Source organism: Palaemon carinicauda, chromosome 11 (assembly GCF_036898095.1).
Source record: "Palaemon carinicauda isolate YSFRI2023 chromosome 11, ASM3689809v2, whole genome shotgun sequence".
Lineage (NCBI taxonomy): Eukaryota > Metazoa > Arthropoda > Malacostraca > Decapoda > Palaemonidae > Palaemon > Palaemon carinicauda.
The window spans coordinates 78,018,698-78,046,197 of NC_090735.1; the positions used below are offsets into that span (position 1 = coordinate 78,018,698).

Consider the following 27,500-nt stretch of genomic DNA (forward strand, 5'->3'; position numbering starts at 1 on the left):
CAAGGCTTTAGTAAGGCTCCAATTTATGATGCATAGGTTAATGCTGGTAGGACCATCTAATTAATTACTCTTCTTTTAGAGAAGATGTTATTTTATTTTTCATCATCTCATTTTGGTTTTCAAATGTTCTCTATCCCATGCTTATCATTCTTTTAAGTAAGGTTTCATCGTTCTGGGGGCAATGCTTACTTTCTGTCCTAAGTACATTTAATCATTAACTATCCCTAGATGTTCGTCTATAATCCTTATTCTTGTTTGCATTTCCATTGAACATTATCTTAGTTTGACTTGTATTAATTTTCAGTCCTACATTTCTGCTTTTTCTCTTTAAACATTCTATCATAATTTGTAATTCCTCCCATGATTCACTAAACATAATTATCTCATCTGTAGTGACGAGTGATGTTGATGGTGATCGATATAAGCAAAATGTGTGTTTTTTCCCGATGCTATTTTTAGCGCATTTATATTTTGACAGCTTTGCATAACAAATGGTGTTTGACCATGTCAGTGGATTTTATTTTATAATAAAGTAGATGCTAGTTTTGTGAAGATGTAAATACCTACAGCTTAGTTATATGAGTTACATTTTCAATACACTCATATAGTAAAATAATTTTGATGAACTAGAATATCATGAGGCCTCACAAAAATGTTTTAAAGAAAATTTTCAGTCTTCAATTTTCACCTCTGATACTTATAATGAGAAACTAACAGAAGCAGCAAGATTAATGGTATGTCTCACATTCAGAGCAGTTTTATTTTGACAGTATTGCACAACAAATAAATTTAGGTCATGCAATTAAATAGACATTTTCTTTATTCTCAGTAGAAAAAGTGCTTATTTTTTCTGAGATTACAGTAAACTCTGTGTTACGTTTTGAGTGCAAATTTATAAGGAAGTAATTGCGAGAAATTAAACGAAGTTCATGAGGAATATTTTGACCTCTTATTTCAGCCTTGTTTTCAACTGAATAAAAGTTAAATTGAACCCTTAATAGATTTAGGAGTAACTGGTGGATAGAAAGTCGAAGATACATTTGCTGGTATTGGTCAGTCTGTATTCATGGGGTACCAAGGAAGTATTTATAAAATTTTCAGGTATATTTACCATAATCGGAATAAGCGGTAATTTGACCCATCCTTTAGAAGCTGCTGTTGGACTTCAATCCAGCGATGATATTGCTGTCATTGTTCATTTTGTGGTTAAGGAGACTCCAAAGAAAGTTTATGAAGTTTCCATTATAGTTTTTTTTTTTTTTTTTTTTTTTTTTTTTTTTTTTTTTTTTTTTTCAAACAGTGATTATAGTTATTTTTCAGTTTGTAGGGTTCATTTTCTATACCCAAGCCAGAGTTACATTTTTGAGATGTTGGGTCTAAGCTCTACTTAATGTAGTGTGTTAGATCTTAAGTGCTCTCTAGTCTTGTGTAAGGAACGGGACATGTGAACCTTTCTTTGAATATAGAAGATGGTGATTGGGAACAGAGAAAGTGCCCTGGTAATATTGTCTCTTAAGTATTAGCCTTGGTTCTCCTTGATGACGTGTCATTAGTTACTAGACAAATTGCAACATTGAAAGTACTCTTGAGGGGTTCTATGGAGCCCAAACCGGTGGATCTCTCTTATACACACTTGAGACTGCTTTGCATATTGAAACACTAGTCTTAGAATCTTTGGTATTTTTTGTTGTACAATATGCAGCAAAACTGGTGGTGATGTTTTTATTTTTGCTTCGGACAAGCATTGTTCTAAGTCGCCACTCAGTATTAAATCTTATATTTCTTTTTGTAAACATGAGTATGTATGAGACAACGTTGGCCACTTGTTATGGATAATTTCATCATTGAATAATGTTAGATCGTTATAAAAACATTTCATGCTAAAATGATACTTCAGGACAAAAATTAAAAATGTTCCTGTAGCACAAATCCCTTTGTCAACGTGACTCTGCGAGAGTCAGTGAGACTAGTCTTTGAGTTATCTGTCTGGATAGAAGGATTCAAACTGGGAAAGAGGGCCTCTAGATGCAGAGAACAGTTCAAGCAGAGCACTACAGTCCAATGATAACAATTTATGCATTTGGGATATGATTTCTAAGTTATTACTTATTGTTAGCTTATGTCATTTTGTGTTTAAAAGACGTTAGTTTGGATCGTGATTTAAAAACTTGCAATAAATTATTAGGAGTCATAGTTTAGACTGTAGTCAACGCTACTTCTATAATTCTAGTCTCCCAATGGGATTTTTCAGTTTTGGGGAAAAATTGATAAATAAATGAATAAACGAGATGGCGAGTTATCTTCGCCATTAGAAATACAATTAATTGTACCTTTCTAGTATTTTACTTTTACTTTACGAACGGAACACTATAATCAGGTCAAACACATTCAGCCACACATTATTTGCAGATTCTACAGAAAGACAATAACAACGTATCTTAAATAAAAACAACAACAACAACAATAATAACAAGTGAGCAAGTCCTGAACGCGGACATGGTCCTCGTAGAGGACATACCTCCGCCAAGGTGACCTAGAGCGCCATATGTCCTAGAATCATGAATTGATGTGACTTCGACCTTCACATGACCTTGACCTTCACGTGACCTTCAAGTGACCTTGACCTTCACGTGACCTTGACCTTCACATGACCTTGGCTTCAAGTGACCTTGATCTTCAAATGTACTTGACCTTCACGTGACCTTGACCTTCAGGTGACCTTGACCTTCACGTGACCTTGACCTTCACGTGACCTTGACCTTCAAGTGACCTGCTTGACTTTTGACCTTCAAGTGATCTTTGTTCATTTGCCACTGATACTTAATATGACATTGATATAATGCACCAATATGACCTTGACCTTTGACCTTTATAAATTTGAACATCACCCATGGGTTGCGCCTGGACTAGGACTTCCCTGTTGGCTTATGCAAAAGTCAGTGCTTTATTTCTGTCTCTTGATATGGCCACTTATGTCATAGTGACACCAGTGACCCCTGTGACCTTGACCTTGGGGTGACCTTGACCAAAATTTAATCAGTTCTTCCATACACATTGGGGAACTACTTGGCCAAGTTTGAAGTGATTCCGTGTAGAAATGTGGCCTCTACGTTGTCCACAGACAGACAGACAAACAGAGAAACAAACAAACAAACAAACCGAACCGAAAACATAACCTCCTGGCGGAGGTAATAATAATAATAATAATAATAATAATGGTGATGATGATGATAGGATGGCTCTGGAGTTTAGGCCTATGCAATTGGCTTTATAACTCTTCGTTTTCTGTTGCGGTTGTGGAACAGCGGGTTCTCTCACCTCTTAGGATGGCTTTTCAATTTCTCTCCATTGTATCGTTTAGCCATATACAAATATTGTTTCGTTGACATTAAAACGATTGGTTATATTTATTTTCTTTATAGAGAATCTGGTGAAATCATTTTACCTAGGGTTACAGTTATCCGGTGGCTGTTGTGTAGCTCTAACCATATTTGACAGATGACTTACTTGTGAGAGTGCCATCGTGAGACTGCCATTTGATGTCCGGTTAGAGTAGACCCCGCCCACAACTACATCTCCGATATATTATTTATATTAAACACACAACTATGGTGGCTAAAAAAGTCGCTCATTTAGTATTTTTATTCTTTTCATTAATGGTAATTAAAGATTATTGGGTAATTTTTCCATAATGATCTAGCTGATATTTTGATAAAAGATATATAATGCATTATTTCTTTAAAATCATGCTTAATGAAATGTATCTTTTATTGAACGAAGTTTCAAAATGCTTCGTCCCGCGAACCTAGTCTCATAAGAAATGTGAAGAATGTGAGAGTTGCCAGTTAGTGATATTCGAACGAAAATCACTGTATTCAGGTATCACCAGTTTTGATGTATACTGTACAGTATCTGATTCCCACTTCTTGCATTTTACAGGAAAATTCTTTGGAGACCCTACAGCTCCTCCCCAAACATAGGTTTTTATTTTCTCAAACCCCCCTAATTTATTTGGTCGTCTATATTTTAATTTTCATCTTGGTTTTTTAGGAGAATTGCTTTGTTTCAAGTTCAGAACCTGACATATTTCAGTGTTATTATGGCATTGATCCCTTGATTATATGTTAAAATTGCTTCTGTTACTAGGAATGTTCATGCATAAGGATTTTTATAGCTATATAACCTATTTGTTTACTGGAAGACTATGCACTTCAACTTTTGTATTCATTATGATTTTCCTTTGCAGATGAGCGTGAAAGTGTTCAAAAGAAAACCTTCATGAAATGGGTGAACTCTCACCTAGTGCGAGTCAATGCTCGTATTGGGGACCTTTATGTGGATTTAAGAGATGGAAAACAACTTATAAAGCTCCTGGAAATTTTATCGGGAGAAAGACTCGTGAGTTGGGACCATTTTTATTTCAGCCAACTATGCTAGACTTAAGATCTCTCTCTCTCTCTCTCTCTCTCTCTCTCTCTCTCTCTCTCTCTCTCTCTCTCTCTCTCTCTCTCTCTCTCTCTATATATATATATATATATATATATATATATATATATATATATATATATATATATATACTGTATATATATGTATATATATATTATATATATGTATATATATATATATATATATATATATATATATATATATATATATATATATATATGTATCCTATATATATATATATATATATATATATATATATATATATATATATATATATATATATATATATATATATATGTATCCTATATATATATATATATATATATATATATATATATATATATATATATATATATATATATATATATATATATATATATTATGTATATGTATTATATACTATATATGTGTATAATATATATATATATATATATATATATATATATATATATATATATATATATATATATATATATATATTCATATATATATATATATATATATATATATATATATATATATATATATATATATATTACTTATCAGTCACAAAACTGCACGTGACATATATTAAAAGGTAAAATCCACAGGTCTTTTCCTTTCCTGTTTCCTGTGGATTTTACCCTTTAATATATATATATATATATATATATATATATATATATATATATATATATATATATATATATATATACATACATACATATGTGTGTATGTATATATATATTTATTATTATTATTATTATTATTATTATTATTATTATTATTATTATTATTGCTAGCTAAGCTTTATTATTATTATTATTGCTAGCTAAGCTACAACCCTAGTTGGAAAAGCAAGATGCTTTAAGCCCAAGTGCTCCAACAGGGAAAAATAGCGCAGTGAGGAAAGGAAATGAGGAAATAAACAAACGAACAAAGAAGTAATGACAAATTGAAATAAAATATTAAAAAAGACATTAACAACATTAAAACAGATATTTCATATGTAAACTATATTAGGACTTATGTAAGCCGGGTCAACATAAAAAAACATTGGCTGCAACTTTGAACTTTTGAAGTTCTACTGATTCAACTACCCAATTAGGAATCTCATTCCACAATTTGATCAAAGCTGGAATAAAACTTCTAGAGTACTGTGTTGTATTGAGCTTTATGATGAAGGTCTGATTATTAGAATTAACTGCATACCTAGTATTACGAAAAGGATGGAACTGTCCGGGAAGATATGAATGTAAAGGATGGTCAGAATAATAAAAAAATCTTATGCAACATGCATAATGAATAATTGAACGACGGTGCCAGAGATTAATATCTAGATCAGGAATAAGAAATTTAATAGACCGTAAGTTCCTGTCCAACAAATTAAGATGAGAATCAACAGCTGAAGACCAGACAGGAGAACAATACTCGAAACAAGGTAAAATGAAAGAATTGAAACACTTCTTCAGAATAGATTGATCACCAAAAATCTTGAAAGACTTTTGCAATAAGCCAATTTTCTTTGCAAATGAAGAAGACACAGACCTAATGTGTTTCTCAAAAGTAAATTTGCTGTTGAGAATCACACCTAAAATTTTAAAAGAATCATACAAAGTTAAAGAAACATCAATACTGAGATCAGCATGTTGAGGAGCCACAGTCATTGACCTACTTATAATCATACTTGGAGTTTTATTAGGATTCAACTTCATACCCCATAATTTGCACCATGCACTAATTTTAGCTAGATCTCTGTTGAGGGATTCAGCAACCCAAGATCTACATTCAGGAGAAGGAATTGATGCAAAGAGAGTAGCATCATCTGCATGTGTAACAAGCTTGTTTTCTAGACCAAACCACATGTCATGTGTATATATTATGAAAAGTAATGGGCCAAGCACACTACCCTGAGGAACACCAGATATCACATTCCTATACTCACTATGGTGCCAATCAACATCAACTCTTTGCGATCTATTACTTAAAAATTCAATAATGATGCTAAGAAACGACCCACCCACTCCTAACTGTCTAAATTTGAAAACAAGGGCCTCATGATTAACACACACAAAGGCAGCACTAAAATCAAGGCCAATCATACGAACTTCCTGGCCACAATCAAGGGATTTCTGTACAGCATCGGAGATTGTAAGAAGGGCATCAGATGCTCCAAAGCCTTTACGAAAACTAAATTGCAAACTAGGGGACAGATGATTAAATACAGCAAACATATCAAGACGTTTTGCCAAAAGACATTCAAAAACTTTAGATAATATGGGAGTTATTGAAATAGGGCGGTAATCAGTTGGACTTGAGCCACACCAAACTAATTTACAAAATGGAGTAACATTACCAATCTTCCAACAAGTGCTACAAGCCCCTCTTCTTACTAACTTTTGCAAAATAAGATAACCTTGGAGCTAAGAAATCTGTGGTCTTTATAAAAAAAACAAAGGAAAAATACCATTAATTTCACAAGATTGAAAAGCTAAACTAGTTAGTTTAGTCTCAGGAAAACAGGAATGAGGAAGTTCGAGTTGCTCATTGCTCTGTCAAACACATCTACCAAAAGGGTTGCCTTTTCCTTTGGACAGTGAGTGACAGAGCCATCTGGTTTAAGTAAAGGAGGAACTGTTGCATCTACACCAAAGAGTGCAGATTTAAGGGTAGTCCACCATTTATGCTCCTGATTGTACCAGAAAGAGTTTCTTTTATGGTTTAAATTGTATTCTTTTTCTGTTGAAACATATATATACATACACTACCGATTGAGTCATGGGCTCCTTTGACTGGCCAGGAAGCACTACATTGGACCCTTCTTTCTGGTTACGGTTCATTTTCCCTTTGCCTATACACACACCGAATAGTCCTATTCTTTACACATTCTCATCTTTCCTAATACACCTGACAACACTGAGATTACCAAACAATTCTTCTTCACCCAAGGGATTACTGCACTAATTGTTCAGTGGCCACTCACCTCTTGGTAAGGGTAGAAGAGACACTATAGCTATGGTAAGCAACTCTTTAGGGGAAGGACACTTAAAATCAAACCATTGTTTTCTAGTCTTCGGTAGGGCCATAGCCTCTGTACTATGGTCTTCCACTGTCTTGGGTTAGAGTTCTCTTGCTTAAGGATACACTTGGGCACGCTATTCTATGTTATTTCACTTCCTCTTGTTTTGGTAAAGTGTATATAGTTTATATAGGAGATATTTGTTTTAATGTTACTGTTCTTAAAATATTTTATTTCTCCTTGTTTCCTTTCCTTACTGGGCTATTTTCCCTGTTGGATCCCCTGGGCTTATAGCAATTCTGCTTTTCCAACTAGGGTTGTAGCTTAACAAATGATATATATATATATATATATATATATATATATATATATATATATATATATATATATATATATATATATATATATATATATTATATATTATATATGTGTATATATACATACATACATATACCAAGGCACTTCTTTCAATTTTTGGGGGTAGCTGACATCAACAAATAAAAAAAATCTATATATAAATATATAAAAGGGGACCTCTTCTCTACATTCCTCCCAGCCTGACAAGGGACTCAATCGAGTTCAGCTGGTACTAGGGTGCCACAGCCCACCTTCCCCCGTTATCCACAACAGATGAAGCTTCATAAAGCTGAATCCCCTACTGCTGCTACCTCCGCGGTCATCTAAGGCACTGGAGGAAGCAGCAGGGCCTACCGGAACTACGTCGCAATCGCTCGCCATTCATTCCTATTCCTAGCACGCTCTCTTGCCTCTCACATCTATCCTCCTATCACCCAGAGCTTTCTTCACTCCATCCATCCACCCAAACCTTGGCGTTCCTCTTGTACTTCTCCCATCAACTCTTGCATTCATCAGCTTCTTTAGCAGACAGCCATTTTCCATTCTCTCAACATGGCTAAACCACCTCAACACATTCATATCCACTCTAGCCGCTAACTCATTTCTTACACCCGTTCTCACCCTCACCACTTCGTTCCTAACCCTATCCACTCGAGATACACCAGCCATACTCCTTAGACACTTCATCTCAAACACATTCAATTTCTGTCTCTCCGTCACTTTCATTCCCCACAACTCCGATCCATACATCACAGTTGGTACAATCACATTCTCATATAGAACTCTCTGTACATTCATGCCCAACCCTCTATTTTTTACTACTGCCCTAACTGCCCCCAACACTTTGCAACCTTCATTCACTCTCTGACGTACATCTGCTTCCACTCCACCATTTGCTGCAGCAACAGACCCCAAGTACTTAAACTGATCCACCTCCTCAAGTAACTCTCCATTCAACATGACATTCAACCTTGCACCACCTTCCCTTCTCGTACATCTCATAACCTTACTCTTACCCACATTAATTCTCAACTTCCTTCTCTCACACACCCTTCCAAATTCTGTCGCTAGTCGGCCAAGCTTCCATTCCGTATTTGCAACCAGTACAGTATCATCCGCAAACAACAACTGATTGACCTTCCATTCATGGTCATTCTCGTCTACCAGTTTTAATCCTCGTCCAAGCACTCGAGCATTCACCTCTCTTACCACTCCATCAACATAAAAGTTAAACAACCACGGCAACATCACACATCCCTGTCTCAGCCCCACTCTCACCGGAAACCAATCGCTCACTTCATTTCTTATCCTAGCACATGCTTTACTACCTTTGTAGAAACTTTTCACTGCTTGCAACAACCTTCCACCAACTCCATATAACCTCATCACATTTCACATTGCTTCCCTATCAACTCCTATCTAAGGTTTTCTCCAGATCCGTAAATGCAACATACACCTCCTTACCTTTTGCTAAATATTTCTCACATATCTGCCTAACTGTAAAAATCTGATTCATACAACCCCTACCTCTTCTAAAACCACCCTGTACTTCCAAGATTGCATTCTCTGTTTTATCCTTAATCCTATTAATCAGTACTCTACCATACACTTTTCCAACTACACTCAACAAACTAATACCTATTAAATTACAACACTCATGCACATCTCCCTTACTCTTATATAGTTGTACAATACATGCACAAACCCAATCTACTGGTACCATTGACAACACAAAACACTTATTAAACAATCTCACCAACCATTCAAATACAGTCACACCCCCTTCCTTCAATATCTCAGCTCTCACACCATCCATACCAGATGCTTTTCCTATTCTCATTTCATCTAGTGCTCTCCTCACTTTCTCTATTGTAATCTCTCTCTCATTCTCATCTCCCATCACTGGCACTTCAACACCTGCAACAGCAATTATATCTGCCTCCCTATTATCCTCAACATTCAGCAAACTTTCAAAATATTCCGCCCACCTTTTCCTTGCCTCCTCTCCTTTTAACAACCTTCCATTTCAATCTTTCACTGTTTCTTAAATTCTTGAGGCAGCCTTCCTTACTCTCTTCACTTCTTTCCATAACTTATTCTCTTCATATGAATGACCCAATCTCTGACCCCACCTCAGGTCAGCTGCCCTCTTTGCCTCACGTACCTTGCGCTTTACTTCCACATTTTTCTCTCTATATTTTCCATAGTTCTCTATACTATTACTCTGCAGCCATTCTTCAAAAGCCCTCTTTTTTTTTTTTTTTCTCTTCCACCTTTACCTTCACTCCATTCCACCATTCACTGCCCTTCCTCATGCTACCTCCAACAACCTTCTTGCCACACACATCACTTGCAATCCCAACAAAATTTTCTTAAACTTACTTTCACTCCTTCTCTAAATTTCCAGTTTCTCTTACTTTCACTTCATCATATACCATTTTCAACCTTTCCTGATATTTACTTTTTACACCCGGTTTTATTAGCTCTTCAACCCTCAATAGCTCCCTTTTACATCCACCTACTCGATTTCCCCCCCCCCCTCCTCTTTTGCTACAACTAATTTTCCTTCCACCAAAAAATGATCAGACATACTGTTAGCCATACTCCTAAACATGTGCATGTCTTTCAATCTTCCAAACATCTTTTAGTTATCAACACATTCATTGATGCCCTTTCTACTACTCTTCCATTTGCCACTCTTACCCATGTATACTTTTTTTATCTTTCTTTTTGAAAAAAGCTAGCACTTATCACCATCTCTTGCTCAATACACATATCTACCAGTCTCTCACCACTCTCATTTTCACCTGGTACACCATACTTCCCAATGACAACTTTTATCTCTCCAGCGCCCATTCTAGCATTTAAGTCACCCCTGACAACTACATAATTCCTCCTACCCAGTCCTTCTACACACCTAGTTAATTCACTCCAGAACTCATTCCGCTCTTCTTCACTTTTCTCACTACCTGGCCCATACGCACTGACAAACGCCCAACATTCCCTACCCAACCTAACCCTCACCTACATTAACCTAGATGATAAATATATATATATATATATATATATATATATATATATATATATATATATATATATATATATATATATATATATATATATGTGTGTGTGTGTGTGTGTATGTTGTGCTATATATATATATATATATATATATATATATATATATATATATATATATATATATATATATATATATATATATATATATATATATATATATATGTATGTATTATATATTATGTATGATTATATATGTATATACAAAATATATATAACACACACACACACACACATATATATATATATATATATATATATATATATATATATATATAAATTAGATTTATGTATATTTATTATATATATATATATATATATATATATATATTTTTATATATATATATTAGATTTATATATTAAATATATATATATATATATATATATATATATATATATATATATATATATACATATATATATATATATATATATATATATATATATATATATATATATATATATATATATATATATTAGATATATATATTAAAGATATATATATTAGATATATATATATATATATATATATATACATATATATTTTGTATATATATATATATATATATATATATATATATATATATTTTGTATATATATATATATATATATATATATATATATATATATATATATATATATATATATATTTATATTTATATATATTAGTATATATATATATATGTATAATGTGTGTATATATATAAACATTATATATACAATATATAAATATTATTTATATATATGTATGTATGCATATATATATATATATATATATATATATATATATATATATATATATATATACATATATATACAAATATAAATATAAATACATATATATACATAATATTATATGTATATATATATATATATATTTACTTATATATATATATATATATATATATATATATGTGAAGAATTTTCTTCACTCTTCTTCTTTTAATCGTATTTTTAGCTCTCTTCTACTAATACTATAGCTACCCCTTAAACATTCTCTCCTACATCTAGTTTTCTTTAACGAAATATAGGGAGGACTAACCTAAACTTGTTGACAGTGGCGCACGCCATGCTCGTGACGTCACAGCGTAGATACGCACGTTAGAGGGCCTTAGTGTAACCACGGCGTATGTTGGTTCTTTCCTTAAACTACATGGGTTGAGATTAAAATTCCTAAACTACATTTTTATATAAATTCCAATACTGCTGAATTAATGCATCTTATATTTCTCAATACCAATTAAGGTTTGTTAATTTTAAGATGTATGCCCATCGTACCAGTCCATTGCTAATTAATCATTTTAAATATTAATTTTTAGCAAGCCAGAATAGGTAGGATTGTTGTATATATAACCTCCCTCAGAGCAGCAAGATTTATCTGAGTATTTAGTACGAAATCCTGCCTCCTCTGCACTCCTTTCAACAATATATTGCCCTGTCCTTAAGTCCCGATATGGCAACCCAAATGGATTACCATGCGCATCATGAACGTCACTTGTTTGGCAAGGTGAAGCCAGGTGATCTCTTCGACCGTAGTGTCGGGCCCATTCTACGAGAAGCTGCCCTGGCTTGCTGACCTGCCTGGTCATTGAACCCATGTAGTTCTGGCTCACCCCCATCCCATCCCACTCGCCCAAACGCGACTCACAAAGGGTTGCTGCCGGTCGGAGAGATTGAGAAGAAGAGGACCCTGATGTACCTAGTTACAGCTACAGTGAGAATTCTTGGGGTGAGCCAGGCAAGAAATTAGTGCGACAACCAGGTCAACAGCTATCACGGGCATAGGACTAAACTTCAAAGGAGTGCAGGTACTACATCAATGGCCATTTAGTTTTCCCCCATTTTTTATTAGCTTAGACTAATTTTAACTTGATAGGGTACCTGGCTAATTACACTATTCGGACTGTGTGCGGTGGGATTGTGTGTATATATTTTTTCTATACAATTTTTTGCCGTTTGAGACTAGCATAGTCTCTGGGTCACGTGGGCCACGTGCCAGACCCTATTTTGATTGTTGCAGACCACGTGTCTAACTCATCATTTTCATTATTTGAATTGCATCTCTTTTTATTCCATTTTTGTGTTGTTAAGATGTCCGTTTTGTTTCAATGTAAATTTGTGAATAAATCAATATTAGGTTAATCAAACCTCCTTAGTATTTTTGCTCCCTCATTTATTTTAATGGGTGAAATGAATAGTTGATCACGGGACAAAGTACCCAATATTTAAATAGAAAACCTAAGTAAGTCTATAGGTGGTAACAGCGAGGTACTTTGCATTAATATATTTGCTTCGAAGGTAAAGATCCTTATCTTTAAACTTTTAAACTACTTTACATCACTGCTCCCATTTTGGATTTTGTCTACCTTACATTAACGTAAAATAACTGTCCAGCATCTCATTGGGGTCACTGGGACGGAGCCGGAACAGAGCCTGAGAATGAAATGACTATAGACCTGACAAAGCTAGAGTAGGCCATAAATTATTCTTAATCCTACGTGTGGAGTGCTTAGGCCTCTGGACAGTAAAATTTCCCCCTTTTGTATGTAGAGTGTTGGTTTGTGAATTGTGACAGTAAAGTATTAGCAGGGTGTTTGTGCCCCGAGAGTAAGTGCTCCTATCCTCCCCTGTTGAACTTTATGTAACTGTTATAAAGAGACTTTCCCGGACCAAGTTCCCACTCAGAACGCAACCATTAAAAAATTCTCCACAATATATATATATATATATATATATATATATATATATATATATATATATTTATATACATATATATACATAATATTATATGTATATATATATATTTACTTATAATATATATATATATATTTATATAAAAAGTATATATATATATATATATATATATATATATATATATATATATATATATATATATATATATATATATATATATATATATATATACACACACACATTCATACATACACACACACATACATACACACACATTCTTACATACATACATACATACATACATACATACACACATACATGCATACATACACACACACATATATATATATATATATATATATATATATATATATATATATATATATATATATATATATATAAACACATATACATTCATACATACACACACACGTACTTACATACACATTCTTACATGCTTACATACACATACATACATACATACATACATACACATACACGCATACATATATATATATATCTTCATCAATAAATCAATCCTTTTGATGATAAAGATGATAAGCTTGTCAGTATTCTAATTCTTCATTGTACTCTTACATATTTTAGAAATACGCCAGTAAATATGGAGCATTTTGAAAGCTCCTCTGTATCTGAAGAGTTAGATTAAGTCTCGTTAAGCCTTTCTTATAAGGTCAATACATTAACCATTTATAGTGTAATTAGCAGGAAAGTCAGTATATTGCTGATTATTTAAAAAAAAAATTCAATTGACCTAGGCTCAAGAGAAATTAAAATTTGTTCATTTGAAGGTAAGGCATATTATTTTTACTGTAATGCCGTGTCACTCCCTATCACATATGTAGAAGGTCGTCAACTTAGAAACATTTGGAGATGCAAATAGAAATCCAGCCGAAATCATAAACCTCAGATATTGTATCAGAAGTTCATAATAACATACTGTAATAAAACAGTATTATATCAGTTAATACAGTAAACAAGACAACCTTTGCAATGTGAAGCAGATAAATTGTTGACTCTTGCAGCTGACAATCATTGGCATGTGAGTTAGGTGAAGCCTACCCTAGGCCAAACTTTAACAAAATTTGACTTGCAAACAGCTTCTTGGAACCTATTATGTTTCCAAGTTGAGGACTTTCTGTATACATGAATGCATTTCTGAATTTTATGGATGTGTTTAGCTTGAATGCAACCATCATTAACAAGTGAATTTCAGCAGATGTCTTCTTAATTCTTGTTTTTGTTTTCCTCAGCCACGTCCCACTAAAGGAAAGATGAGGATCCATTGTTTGGAGAACGTGGACAAAGCCCTTCAGTTTTTACGTGATCAGCGTGTCCATCTGGAAAACATGGGCTCTCATGACATTGTGGACGGGAATGCCCGCCTTACGTTGGGTCTTATTTGGACCATCATCTTGCGTTTCCAGATCCAAGATATCACAATTGAGGAAACTGAGAATCAAGAAACCAAGAGTGCTAAGGATGCTCTTCTCCTTTGGTGCCAGATGAAGACAGCAGGGTACCATAATGTTAATATTAGAAATTTTACTACTTCTTGGAGGGATGGTTTAGCCTTTAATGCCATCATTCATAAGCACCGACCAGATCTTATACAGTATGAAAAGTTATCCAGGTCTAATCCTATGTACAACCTTAATAATGCTTTCAATACTGCAGAAAACAAGCTTGGATTGACCAAACTTTTGGATGCTGAAGATGTATTTGTTGAGCAGCCAGATGAGAAATCTATTATTACTTATGTTGTCACTTACTACCATTACTTCTCCAAGCTGAAACAAGAAACTGTGCAAGGGAAGCGAATTGGTAAGGTAGTGGGCATTGCAATGGAGAATGATCGTATGATCAGAGAATATGAGGGCTTAACTTCTGATCTTTTGCAATGGATTGAAAACACTATTGAATTGTTGAATGACAGAGTTTTTGTTAACTCTCTTGTTGGAGTACAGACGCAGTTGACTCAGTTCAATACTTATCGTACAGTTGAAAAGCCACCAAAGTTTGTGGAGAAAGGGAACTTAGAGGTGCTACTTTTTACTTTGCAATCTAAAATGAGAGCTAACAACCAAAAGCCGTATCTTCCCAAGGAAGGAAAAATGATAAGCGACATCAACAAGGCATGGGAGCGTTTAGAAAAGGCTGAACATGAAAGGGAGCTAGCGCTCAGAGAAGAACTTATCAGACAAGAAAAGCTTGAACAGTTAGCTGCTAGGTTTAATCGCAAAGCAGGCATGAGGGAGACTTGGCTCTCTGAAAACCAGAGGCTCGTTTCTCAAGATAACTTTGGATTTGACCTTGCTGCTGTTGAAGCTGCTGCCAAGAAGCACGAAGCCATTGAGACAGACATCTTTGCTTATGAAGAACGTGTACAAGCTGTTGTTGCAGTGGCAAATGAGCTAGAAGTAGAAAGGTACCATGATATTGAACGCATCAATGCAAGAAAAGACAATGTATTAAGGTTATGGAATTACTTGCTAGAACTACTTCGGCTGAGACGTATGAGACTTGAACTGTCATTGCAGTTACAGCAGAACTTCCAGGAAATGCTCTATATTCTTGACTCCATGGAAGAGATGAAACTGAGATTATTAAGTGAAGATTATGGAAAGCATTTGATGGGGGTTGAAGATCTCTTGCAGAAACACTCATTACTGGAAGCTGATATCAATGTTCTCGGAGAACGTGTAAAGACAGTCATTGAACATTCACAGAGATTCTTGGATGATGAACAAGTAGAAGGGTATCGTCCATGTGATCCATCTGTGGTTCTAGAAAGAGTGCAACAGCTTGAGGATGCTTATGGAGAACTGGTTAAACTTGCAGTGGAACGCCGATCACGCCTAGAAGAGTCAAGAAAATTGTGGCAGTTCTATTGGGACATGGCAGAGGAAGAGAACTGGATCAAGGAAAAGGAACAAATTCTATCTACATCAGACATTGGTCATGATCTTATCACAGTGAATTTGCTCTTGACTCAGCACAAAGCTGTAGAAGAAGAACTTTTATCACACGAACCTCAAGTCAAGGCTGTTGTTAAAAGTGGAGAGGAACTAATTGCACAACAACACTTTGGTTCTGATAAGATTCAGGAAAGGATTGATGAGATAATGGGTATGTGGAATAGCTTGAAGGAACGATCTGCTACCCGCAAGAAGAGGCTTACAGATGCTGTTGATCTTCATCAATTTTATACTGAAGCTGATGATGTGGATACATGGATGTTGGATATTCTACGTTTAGTTTCTAGTGAAGACACTGGGCGGGATGAGGCAACAGTTCAGTCCCTCTTGAAGAAGCACAAGGATGTAACAGATGAGTTGAAGAATTATGCCAGCACAATTGAAGCTTTACATCAACAGGCTTCAGAACTCAATGAAGTTGACCGTGAATCTCCGGATGTTGTGGAGAGATTAGCATCAATAGACAGACGTTACAAGGAACTATTGGAACTTGCTAAAATGCGTAAACAGAGATTACTAGATGCTTTGTCTTTGTACAAACTTTTTACTGAAGCAGATGGTGTTGAACAATGGATTGGAGAGAAAGAGCGCATGCTTCAGACAATGGTGCCAGCTAAGGATATTGAGGACTGTGAAATCATGAAACACAGATATGAAGGCTTTGAACAGGAAATGAATGCTAATGCTAGTCGTGTGGCTGTGGTCAATCAGCTTGCCCGACAGTTGCTGCATGTTGAACATCCTAATTCAGACGAAATAGTTGCTCGCCAAAATCAGCTTAATCAGCGTTGGGCAGAGCTCAGAGAAAAAGCAGAGGCTAAACGTGAAGAACTTAGTTCTGCTCATGGTGTCCAGACATTCCATATTGAATGCCGGGAAACTGTTCTTTGGATTGAAGACAAAAAACGTGTTCTTATGGAAACGGCAGATCTTGGCACAGATCTTAGTGGTATTATGACATTGCAACGGCGATTGTCTGGTATGGAAAGAGACTTAGCAGCTATTCAAGCAAAACTAGATGCACTGGAAAGAGAAGCAGACAAGATCAGCCAGGATCATCCTGAAGAAGCTGAACGGATTCGAGAAAGAGTTGAACAAATCAGGGCAGTATGGGACCAACTTACACAACTTCTTAAAGAACGTGATGCTAAACTGGAAGAAGCTGGTGATTTGCACAGATTCTTACGAGATTTGGATCACTTCCAGGCTTGGCTTACAAAGACAATGACTGATGTAGCATCTGAAGACATTCCATCCAATCTTGCTGAAGCTGAGAAATTACTGAGCCAACACCAGTCTATACGAGAGGAAATTGATAACTACAGAGAAGATTACAGTAAGATGATGGAGTATGGTGAGAGAATAACAGCTGAAGATGTTACTCCTGCAGATGATGCACAATACATGTTCCTGAGGGAGAGATTGAAAGCTCTTAAAGATGGTTGGGCAGAGCTCCATCAGATGTGGGAGAATAGGCAGCAGTTGCTGTCTCAGTCTCTCAATTTACAGATGTTCCTGCGTGATGCTAAACAAGGAGAGGTTCTCTTAAGTCAACAGGAACACTACCTTACTAAAGATGAAACACCCACAAACTTGGAACAAGCTGAAAATCTTATCAAAAGGCATGAAGCCTTTCTTACAACAATGGAAGCCAATGATGATAAGATCAATGGTATTTGTCAGTTTGCACAGAGGTTGTTAGATGAGGAACACTTTGCTGCAGACAAGATACAGAAGAAAGCCGAGAATATTGAAGAACGTAGACAACAAAATAGGGAAAGAGCAATGGAACAAATGGAACGTTTAAGGGACCAACTTCAAGTACATCAGTTTCTGCAAGATTGTGAAGAGCTTAATGACTGGGTACAAGAGAAACACATAATTGCTCAAGATGAGAGTTATCGTTCTGCAAAGACTGTTCATAGTAAATGGACAAGGCATCAAGCCTTTGAAGCTGAAATTGCCAGTAACAAAGATAGGCTTGTGAGAGTACAGAAAGCTGGAGAAGAACTAGTTAAAGAAAAACCAGAAATGGCAGAAATGATTGGACCAAAGATATCCGAATTGAATAAACACTTTGATGCATTGGAGACCACTACCAAAGAAAAGGGCGAACGTCTTTTTGATGCTAATCGTCAAGTTCTTTACGAACAAACTTGTGATGACATAGATACTTGGATGGCAGATCTAGAGAAACAGATAGAGGGTGGAGACACAGGAATGGATCTCACGTCTGTCAATATTCTGATGCAAAAGCAACAAATGATTGAGACACAGATGGCTGTTAAAGCAAAGCAAGTTGAACAGTTGGAGAGCCAGGCAGATTATTTGCAACGTATGACACCAGAAAAGACTGAAGAGATCAAATTGATGAAATCAAAAGTAGAAGCCAAATTTGAGTCTCTTAAAGCTCCTCTTGTTGATCGTAACAGAGCATTAGGGAAGAAAAAAGAAGCCTACCAATTCCGAAGAGATGTTGAAGACGAGAAACTATGGATTTTAGAAAAGATGCCACAGGCAAAGAGCACTGAATATGGTAACTCCTTATTCACCGTCCACATGTTGAAGAAGAAGCTGCAAAGTTTGAGTAATGAAATAGACAACCATGAACCTCGCATTAACCTGGTATGTGAAAATGGAAGAAAGCTGATAGAGGAAGGTCATGAAGATGCCCAAGAATTCCAAAGGTTACTTGAAGAATTGTTAGATCATTGGTCTAAGTTGAAAGATGCTTTGGAACATCGTCGATCGAAGTTGTTAGTGTCTGAGAAGGCACAGCAGTATTTGTTTGATGCTGGGGAGGCGGAAGTATGGATGAGTGAACAGGAACTCTATATGATGGTAGAAGACAGAGGTAAAGATGAGATATCTGCCCAGAATCTCATGAAAAAACACCAGAGCTTAGAAAATGCTGTAGACGATTATGCAGAAACCATAAGACAATTGGGTGAAACTGCCAAACATCTTATCAATGAGGGACATCCTGAGAGGTACGAGTTGAGTTTGTTTTTATATATATATGATTGAATATCCGAGTTAGCTGATGAAAGTTTATCATACAAAATCAAGGAAATCCAGGTTTTCAGAAAAAAACATGAACTAAACTATGCTGTATTCATAATATCTGACTGACTATTGATATTTTATCGAGCATATAATCCATACTTTTCTTTATTAATCTGCATTTTTTAATATAACTTCCCTGGTAGTTACATATATATATATACAGTATAGCTTAATCCCGCCGATTCGTCGTGCGCACGGCAGAAATTAAAATCTCGCGGCAATCACCGCCAGGTGAGCAGGTGGTCATACCTGAGCGCCCTCTCAGTAGGTTACTGGAACCATTCCCAACATTCCTCAGAAATTCCCTACCGTTGTTCAAGACAACAAGTCAAATTCGTTTAGTTGTAGTTTGCTTTATCTACAAATTTGGTGAAGTACCCTTTGTTTGATTATTGTTGATGGCTTTCGATGCTTTTTTGGATTTTCCCTTTTGACTTTTCACTCGGTTAAGATAGACTTGTTGGTTTTTTACCTGGACTGTTAGTTAACTATTTTCTAGTTTACAAAATGGCTGACTCTGTAATTAGAAGGTGTGTTAAGGGAGGCAAGACTCGACTGCCTAAGGCCTCGCTTGATCCTCACTCAATATGTAAAAGTTGCAGAGGGCATGAATGTACTATTATTGACAGATGCAATGAATGTGAGTCTTTATCTGATAGAGTGTGGAAGGAGTTTGATCACTATGTTAAGCAATTAGAGAAGGACAGGCTTAGGAGAGCTAGATCGGCTAGTGTTCTTTCTAACAGATCTTCCGATAGTCATGTTTCTTCTAATGTGCTTGATACTAATATTCCTATTCCTAATCCTAAGGCAGTAGTACTAGACCCCGCTACGGTGTCGGAGGTAAGTGAGCTGCCTTTGAAAGATGTGTTGGCTGCAATTTCAGCCTTAGCTCTACAAGTACAATCCTTTACTTTGGAAAAAGTGATGTGGGGGGCAGTGCATGGGTTGCAACGCAAGTTTGGGGATAGTGGTAGTGCAGTGGAGGGTACGTCCGTTCGTGTCTGTCATACTCCTAGCCCGGGACCTCTTCCATGCTCCCCAACCCCTGGGAGAAGGAAAGTCGAAAGGCGAAGGGAGATGAGACATTAAACAACGAACGTACGTTCCCTCTAGCGATCCTGTTGACGCATCCCAGGACATTCCCCTTTGCCGCAAGAAAGGCGAGATGAGGAAGTGTTCGTCCTCGTCGGTGGACACTAAGACCTAGACGCGGTTGGCGTCAACCTCTTCTTTCGAGGCCTCTCAAGAGACGTAGGTCTCCTGCTAAGTTCCAGCAACCATCCTGCAGTAATTGGAGCTCGCCGGAAATTTTTCTATCGGAGGAAGACGACGTGTCAGCGCCTAAGCAGTTGTGTAGGGCACATAGTTCGTCGGAGGAAGAGGATGCATGCTTTACTTCTGTGCACGCTTCTCCCCCTCCCTTGGATTGGGAGATGTTGCAAGGGCTTTCTCCTCCTCTTGGCCAGAAAACCCCAGTAGATGCTCCCTTGCAGTGATCAGAACGCAGTTCAGGTAGCGATAGGAATCGCGACCCTTCCTCACAGCAATCTGGACGCGTGCAGGACGTGCCACAAGCGTCAGACCTTTCAGAGCTAAAGAGGTCAATTACGTCCCTGTTTGATGCCTACAAATCACAAACAGAGGAGACTCGAAAGAAAGAACCAAAGGATATCAACAGGCCAAGTAAAGGAACTAGATCTAACCAAGGCGCGATCTGCCAGCGAGTTACTTCAGCGGTCATCGACGCTCCCTCACAGCGATCGGGACGCGTTACGGGAAGTGACAAGGTTCTGGACGCTCCCTCGCGGCATGATGAACGTATGCAGCAGGCTGGACGCCTGCTTGACTCATGCGATGAGGACGTTTCCCCGCAGCATGGTAGACACTCAGTTGTCTCTCCCTCGCGGCATGCTGGACGCGCAGTTGACGCTCCCGCGCTGCATGCTGGATGCATGCGAGCAGGACGTTCCCTCGCAGCACGCTGGACGGAGTGTTGTCGCTTCCTCGCAGCATGATGGACGCATGCTGGAAGCACGCAAGCATTACTCTCCCTCGAAACATGCCGGATGTTGGCAGGACACACACAAGTGTGACGCTTCCTCGCTGGAATCATGCACGACGTTCCATCACAGCATGATGAAAACTTACTGGACGATGAAAATCAACAGGATGAGGCGTGTGTTTCTCCAACTCATTCTACTCCGGAGATCGCTATCCCCCTAGATGAAATCTCAGAAGGGGAAACACAGGAAACGCTTCATGCAGCTGATCTTAAGAGATTGCTGGCGGTTCTAGTGGAGTTATATCCGGAGGACTTTACACAGGCTTTGCCTTAAAGCCCGCCCTCGCAGTTTTTGAAGGGCAGACCCCAGAAACCTTCCTCGTTCAAGAAACCGGTTCTAGCCAGATCAGTCAAGAGAGCTTTCTCAACTCTAAATGAGTGGATTTCCAAGAGAAAGGATCTAGGGAAGACCACCTTTTCCTTTCCCCCTACTAGACTGGCCTCCAGATTCAGTGTGTGGTATGAGACTGGGGAGGTTCTCGGTTTGGGATCACTTGCTGAAGGGCATCTTCAAAACTATAGAAGTCTTCAGCCTGATGGACTGGACTCTCGTAGCCTTCGCTGAGGTCACAGATCCAAAAAACGAGGCACAGATGCATCCGATTGCCTGTCTTGATAAGGCCGTGAGGGATGGGTCCATCGAACTCTCCGCCCTTTTCACGGCAGGAGTTATTAAGAAGAGGGCTGTGCTGTGTTCCTTCCTGTCATCAGGATTAACCCTCGCTCAGAAATCAGAGCTATTGTATGCTCCTTTGGGTAACCATCTCTTCCCTTCTGATATAGTGAAGGACTTGTCGGCAGCTCTTGCGCAACAAGCGATGCAAGATCTTATCACCAGGACTGCCAAGAAAGTCCTCCCGGCTAGCTTTTTAGCCAGGAAGCAAAAGGAAACTCCTCCCACTCGCCAGCCCTTTCGTGGGAGAGCCCTATCGAGAGGGAATCAGAGAATTGCTGCTGGAGGACAACCTCGTAAATTCTCAAAGCAGCAACCTAAAACAAGGAAGTGAGCCTTGCAACCTCTAGACACAAGTGGGTGCCAGGTTATCCCACTATTGGCAAGAGTGGAGCCAAAGGGGGGCAGACGACTGGACAGTCGATGTCTTGAAGGAGGGTTACAAGATTCCCTTCCTGAGAAGGCCTCCTCTTTCGTCAGAACCCTTAGAGTTAACAGAAACATAGTCAGGGAACAAGGCAGCTGCTCTTCAAGAGCAAGTCAACCTAATGCTGTCAAAAGCAGCCATAGTAGTAGTAGAGGACCCCTCTTCAGAGGGTTTTTACAACAGACTTTTTCTAGTTCCGAAGAACCTGGGGGGGGGGGGGTGGAGACCTGTTCTGGATGTAAGTTCTCTGAACAAGTTCATAAGCAAAGTCAAGTTTGACAAGGAGACTGGATGGTGTCAATAGATCTGCAGGACGCGTATTTTCACGTCCCAATCCACCCGAACTACAGAAAATTTCTGAGATTTGTTTACCAAGAAACTACTTATCAGTTCAAAGCACTTTGTTTTGGACTGAGCACGGCTCCCTACGTTTTCACTAGAGTGGTTGCCAACGTGGCTCTCTGGCTACATCTGAAGGGAGTACGAATATCAATGTACCTGGACGACTGGCTAATCAGAGCCAGGTCGCAAGAAAAGTGTCTGGAGGGTCTTCAAGTTACAATGTCTTTGATGCAACAGCTAGGTCTGGTTGTAAATCTGGCCAAATCACAACTGACACCCTCACAAAACATCATCTACCTGGGAATGAGGATTCAGTCAGTGGTTTTTCGGGCTTTTCCAGCCCCGAAACGCATTCTAGAATGCCTAAGAAAGGTGGAGCACTTCCTAGACAGAAGGACCTGCTCGGTAAGAGAATGGATGAGTCGGCTGGGTACCCTCTCCTCGATCGAGCAATTCGTATCCCTGGGACAACTTGATTTACGGCCTCTTCAATTTCATTTTTCAAAATGTTGAACAAGAGACCAAGGTCTAGAAACGTGGATTCCAATTCCTCTGGGATCATGAATCACTTGAGTTTGTGGGACGATGCCAACAAACTCCTATAAGGCCTCGAACTTCAACAGAGGAACCCCGACCTAGTGTTGTATTCAGACGCTTCAGACATGGGGTGGGGTGCAACACTGGGAAAGGCCAAGATCTCGGGTCTGTGGGAAGAGTTTCAGAAGGAATGGCATATAAACATCAAGGAGCTAGTGGCCATTCATATAGCACTAATGCACTTCCAGGAGGAAGACCAGGGCAAATTAGTTCAGGTCAACGCCGACAACACCACAGCGTTGGCCTACATCAGGAAGCAGGGAGGCACTCGTTCAGATTCCCTTTACGAGGCGGCGAAAGATCTCCTACTGTGGGCGAAAGCGAGGGACATAACCCTGATAACACACTTCATAGAAAGGGAAAAGAACGTCAAGGCGGATCTTCTCAGCAGAGGAAGACAAGTTCTCACAACAGAGTGAACCCTACATCACGAGGTATGCACTAGCCTTTGCATGCTGTGGGGAGAGCCCTCTATAGACCTCTTCACTACCCAGAAGACAAAGGTTATCAGTTTATTGCTCTCTAGTCCCAGACCAGGAAGCAGCTGCGGTAGACGTCTTTCTCGTGGACTGGGAAGGACTAAACGTGTACGCTTTTCCACCGTTCAAGATCCTGTACAGAGTCTTGAAAAAGTTCAGGGAGTCGAACAACACCCGCATGACCCTGATAGCTCCATTTTGGCCCATGAGACCTTGGGTTGCATAAGTGATGGAGTGGCTAGTAGATACTCCCAGAGCGTTACCAAGTGGGAGCGATCTACTCAGACAGCCACACATAGAGAGGTACCATCAGAATCTTCCCCGCTCTCAATCTGACTGCCTTTCGACTATCGAAAAGCTGGCAAGAGCGAAAGGCTTTTCAAGGGAAGCTGCACGAGCTATCACGAGAGCTAGGACATCCACAATTAAGGTATACCAATCTAAGTGGGATGTGTTTAGAGAATGGTGCAGGACTAGCAAATTTTCCTCTTCCAGTACCTCTATAGCCCATATAGCAGACTTTCTGTTGCATTTGCGAACGAAAGAAAAGTTGGCTGTATCGACCATCAAGGTATACCGCAGCATGCTAGCCTCCGTCTTTCGTCACAGACACATTGACGTGTCAGGAAACAAGGATCTCTCAAGACCTCATTAGATCTTTTTGAGACCGCTAAGAGAAAGGACAACCCAACCCCCTCTTGGAACCTGGATGTAGTCCTGGCTTTTTTTTTTTTTACCTCAAGCAGGTTTGAACTTCTTGACAAGGCTTCTTGGAAGGATCTTACTAAAAAGACTCTATTCCTAGTTGCGTTGGCTACAGCCAAGAGAGTTGGAGAGTTGCAAGCCATCAGCAAGAAGCTGGGCTTCAATGGAGACAATGCAGTTTGCTCCCTTCAGCTAGGCTTTCTCGCCAAGAACGAGAATCCTTCTCGACCTTGGCCCAGATCCTTTACCATTCCAGGGTTATCTCACTTAGTAGGACAAGAAAAGGAGAGAGGCCTTTGTCCAGTGAGAGCTCTAAAGTTTTATCTTCAGGCGTCCAAAAACCTGAGAGGACAAGCAGACAACCTCTGGTGCTCAGTTAAAAAGCCCTCTTTACCTCTATCAAAGAATGCTCTGGCATTTTTTATTAAGGATTTGATAAGGGAAGCTCACCAGAACTGTGAGGAGAGAAGCTTTCCCATCCTTAAGGCAAAACCACATGAGGTAAGAGCTGTAGCGACTTTTATGGCTTATAGACACAATAAGTCAATGAAGTCAATTTTGGAGGCGACTTTTTGGCGAAGTAAATCAATCTTCGCACACTGCTACCTCTAAGAAGTCCAGACCCAATATGAAGATTGTTGCTCCCTGGGTCCGTATGTTACCTCCGGCATCGTAGTTGGGAAAGGTACTACTGCCTCTACCCTATAACCTTTTTTTTTATTATATACCCTTGCCTTTTCTTGAACTTGGTATCACAGGTAGTCTGTGAAGGTTGCAGCCTTCCATAGTCTGGGATGCAAGTCAAGTTAGTTTTTATGGTGTGTATTTTCAGTTTTTTGAGTAGGTGGTCAGAATCATTGTCCATGGCTATGCCAGGATACCAAGGGTGGAGGTCTAGCCACCCTAAGGTCGAGGACCTTGTGGCAGCCCCACAGAGACTTTTACAGCCCCCTGGGTGGATCGCCGAGTCTCTTAAGGAATGCAGGCAAATGAGGCAGGATAACTATGAAGCCAGCTTCCTTATCAGGTAAGAACCAGATTATTGGTACTGCTAATTTGTAGCTATTAATAATTATACGAATTCCCGACGAGATTGAGGTTTTCTAACCCGCCACCAATGGTGTCAATCAGCTATATATATGTAACTACCAGGGAAGTTACTTATTTAAAAATGGCATTTTTATTTTAAAATAGATTTTTAATTATACTTACCTGGTAGTTACATATATAAAAGGGCTCTCCCTCCTCCCCTCTGAAAACAGGGGCATGGAATTTCTGAGGAATGTTGGGAATGGTTCCAGTTACCTACTGAGAGGGTGCTCAGGTATGACTAAATGGTCACCTGGCGGTGATTGCCGCGAAATTAGAATTTCTGCCGTGCGCGCGACGAATCGTCAGGATTAAGCTATACTGTATATATGTAACTACCAGGTAAGTATATTTAAAGATTTATTTTAAAGTAAAAATACCATTTTTTTCAGTGAGCAAATTGGCATCAGACAATCACAAATTGATAAGCTATATGCAGGACTAAGGGATCTTGCAGTAGAGAGACGCAGCAAGTTGGATGAAGCCCTCAAGCTTTTCATGCTGAACCGTGAAGTTGATGATCTGGAACAATGGATTGCAGAGAGAGAAGTTGTAGCTGGATCTCACGAATTAGGACAAGATTATGATCACGTAACAGTAAGTAGTTTAACTAGATCAAGCTTGTGTTATTCATACGTTTATTCATATGAAACACTAAAGCAGATAAAACATAGAAAAAATTTACATCTCTTCAATATGCTTTGTTTGGAAAACTATGGACAAACTTTAAAATGTAGGTTGATTACTTAACCCTAGTCTTGCACTTCCTTTACATAGCTGTCCATCTATTTCACCTTAGTGTTCTGTTTTTTACTCTAACATACAAGAATTAATAGCTAGGCTATTTTTAAAGGTGTGTAGAAAATTGACTCAGGTTAAACTACTTATTTATAATATGGCTGTGAAAGTATATACAGTATCTTGTTACCTGTCAAAGAATATAATGTGATATAGATCTCTTTTTATTTCAAAAGATGTTGCGAGACAGATTTAAGGAGTTTGCCCGGGACACTGAATCCATAGGCACTGAACGTGTTGCAGCTGTAAATGAAATAGCTGATCAGTTGATATTAGCTGGACATTCAGATGCAGCTACAATAGCTGAATGGAAAGATGGCCTTAATGAATCTTGGGCTGACTTACTGGAATTGATAGAGACTCGCACACAGATGTTGGCTGCCTCTTGGGAGCTTCATAAGTTCTTCCATGATTGCAAAGATGTCTTGAGTCGAATCTTAGAAAAGCAAAACAGTATATCCGATGAGCTGGGCAGAGATGCTGGTTCAGTTTCAGCCTTACAAAGAAAACACCAAAACTTTGTACAAGACCTTGTTATGCTTCAACAACAGGTATGGGTCAATTATTATTATGATAGTTTTTTGAGAAAGTATATTATTCATTGTAAGATTTTGAAGTATAAAATTGTGTACATTTATTTTTAATTGGTTATTTTAAGAAGAAATTATTGTGATTTGATGTACAGGTGCA

At 38.0% G+C, this 27,500-nt stretch overlaps 1 protein-coding gene across 7 annotated transcripts in view; it reads left to right on the plus strand.

The window, feature by feature from the left end:
* The first annotated feature begins 4,243 nt into the window (after positions 1–4,243).
* Positions 4,244–27,500, plus strand: part of beta-Spec (spectrin beta chain) — a 151,808-nt gene continuing 128,551 nt past the window's right edge. For all 7 annotated transcript variants that reach the window (XM_068383139.1, XM_068383142.1, XM_068383143.1 and 4 more), the window contains exons 1-5: positions 4,244–4,398; positions 14,845–19,559; positions 26,405–26,609; positions 26,987–27,361; positions 27,496–27,500. The exon at positions 27,496–27,500 is cut by the window's right edge and continues 240 nt beyond it. In XM_068383139.1, coding sequence (XP_068239240.1) covers positions 4,279–4,398; positions 14,845–19,559; positions 26,405–26,609; positions 26,987–27,361; positions 27,496–27,500 — 5,420 coding nt within the window. In that variant the 5' untranslated portion in view covers positions 4,244–4,278. The remainder of the gene's footprint in view (positions 4,399–14,844; positions 19,560–26,404; positions 26,610–26,986; positions 27,362–27,495) is intronic.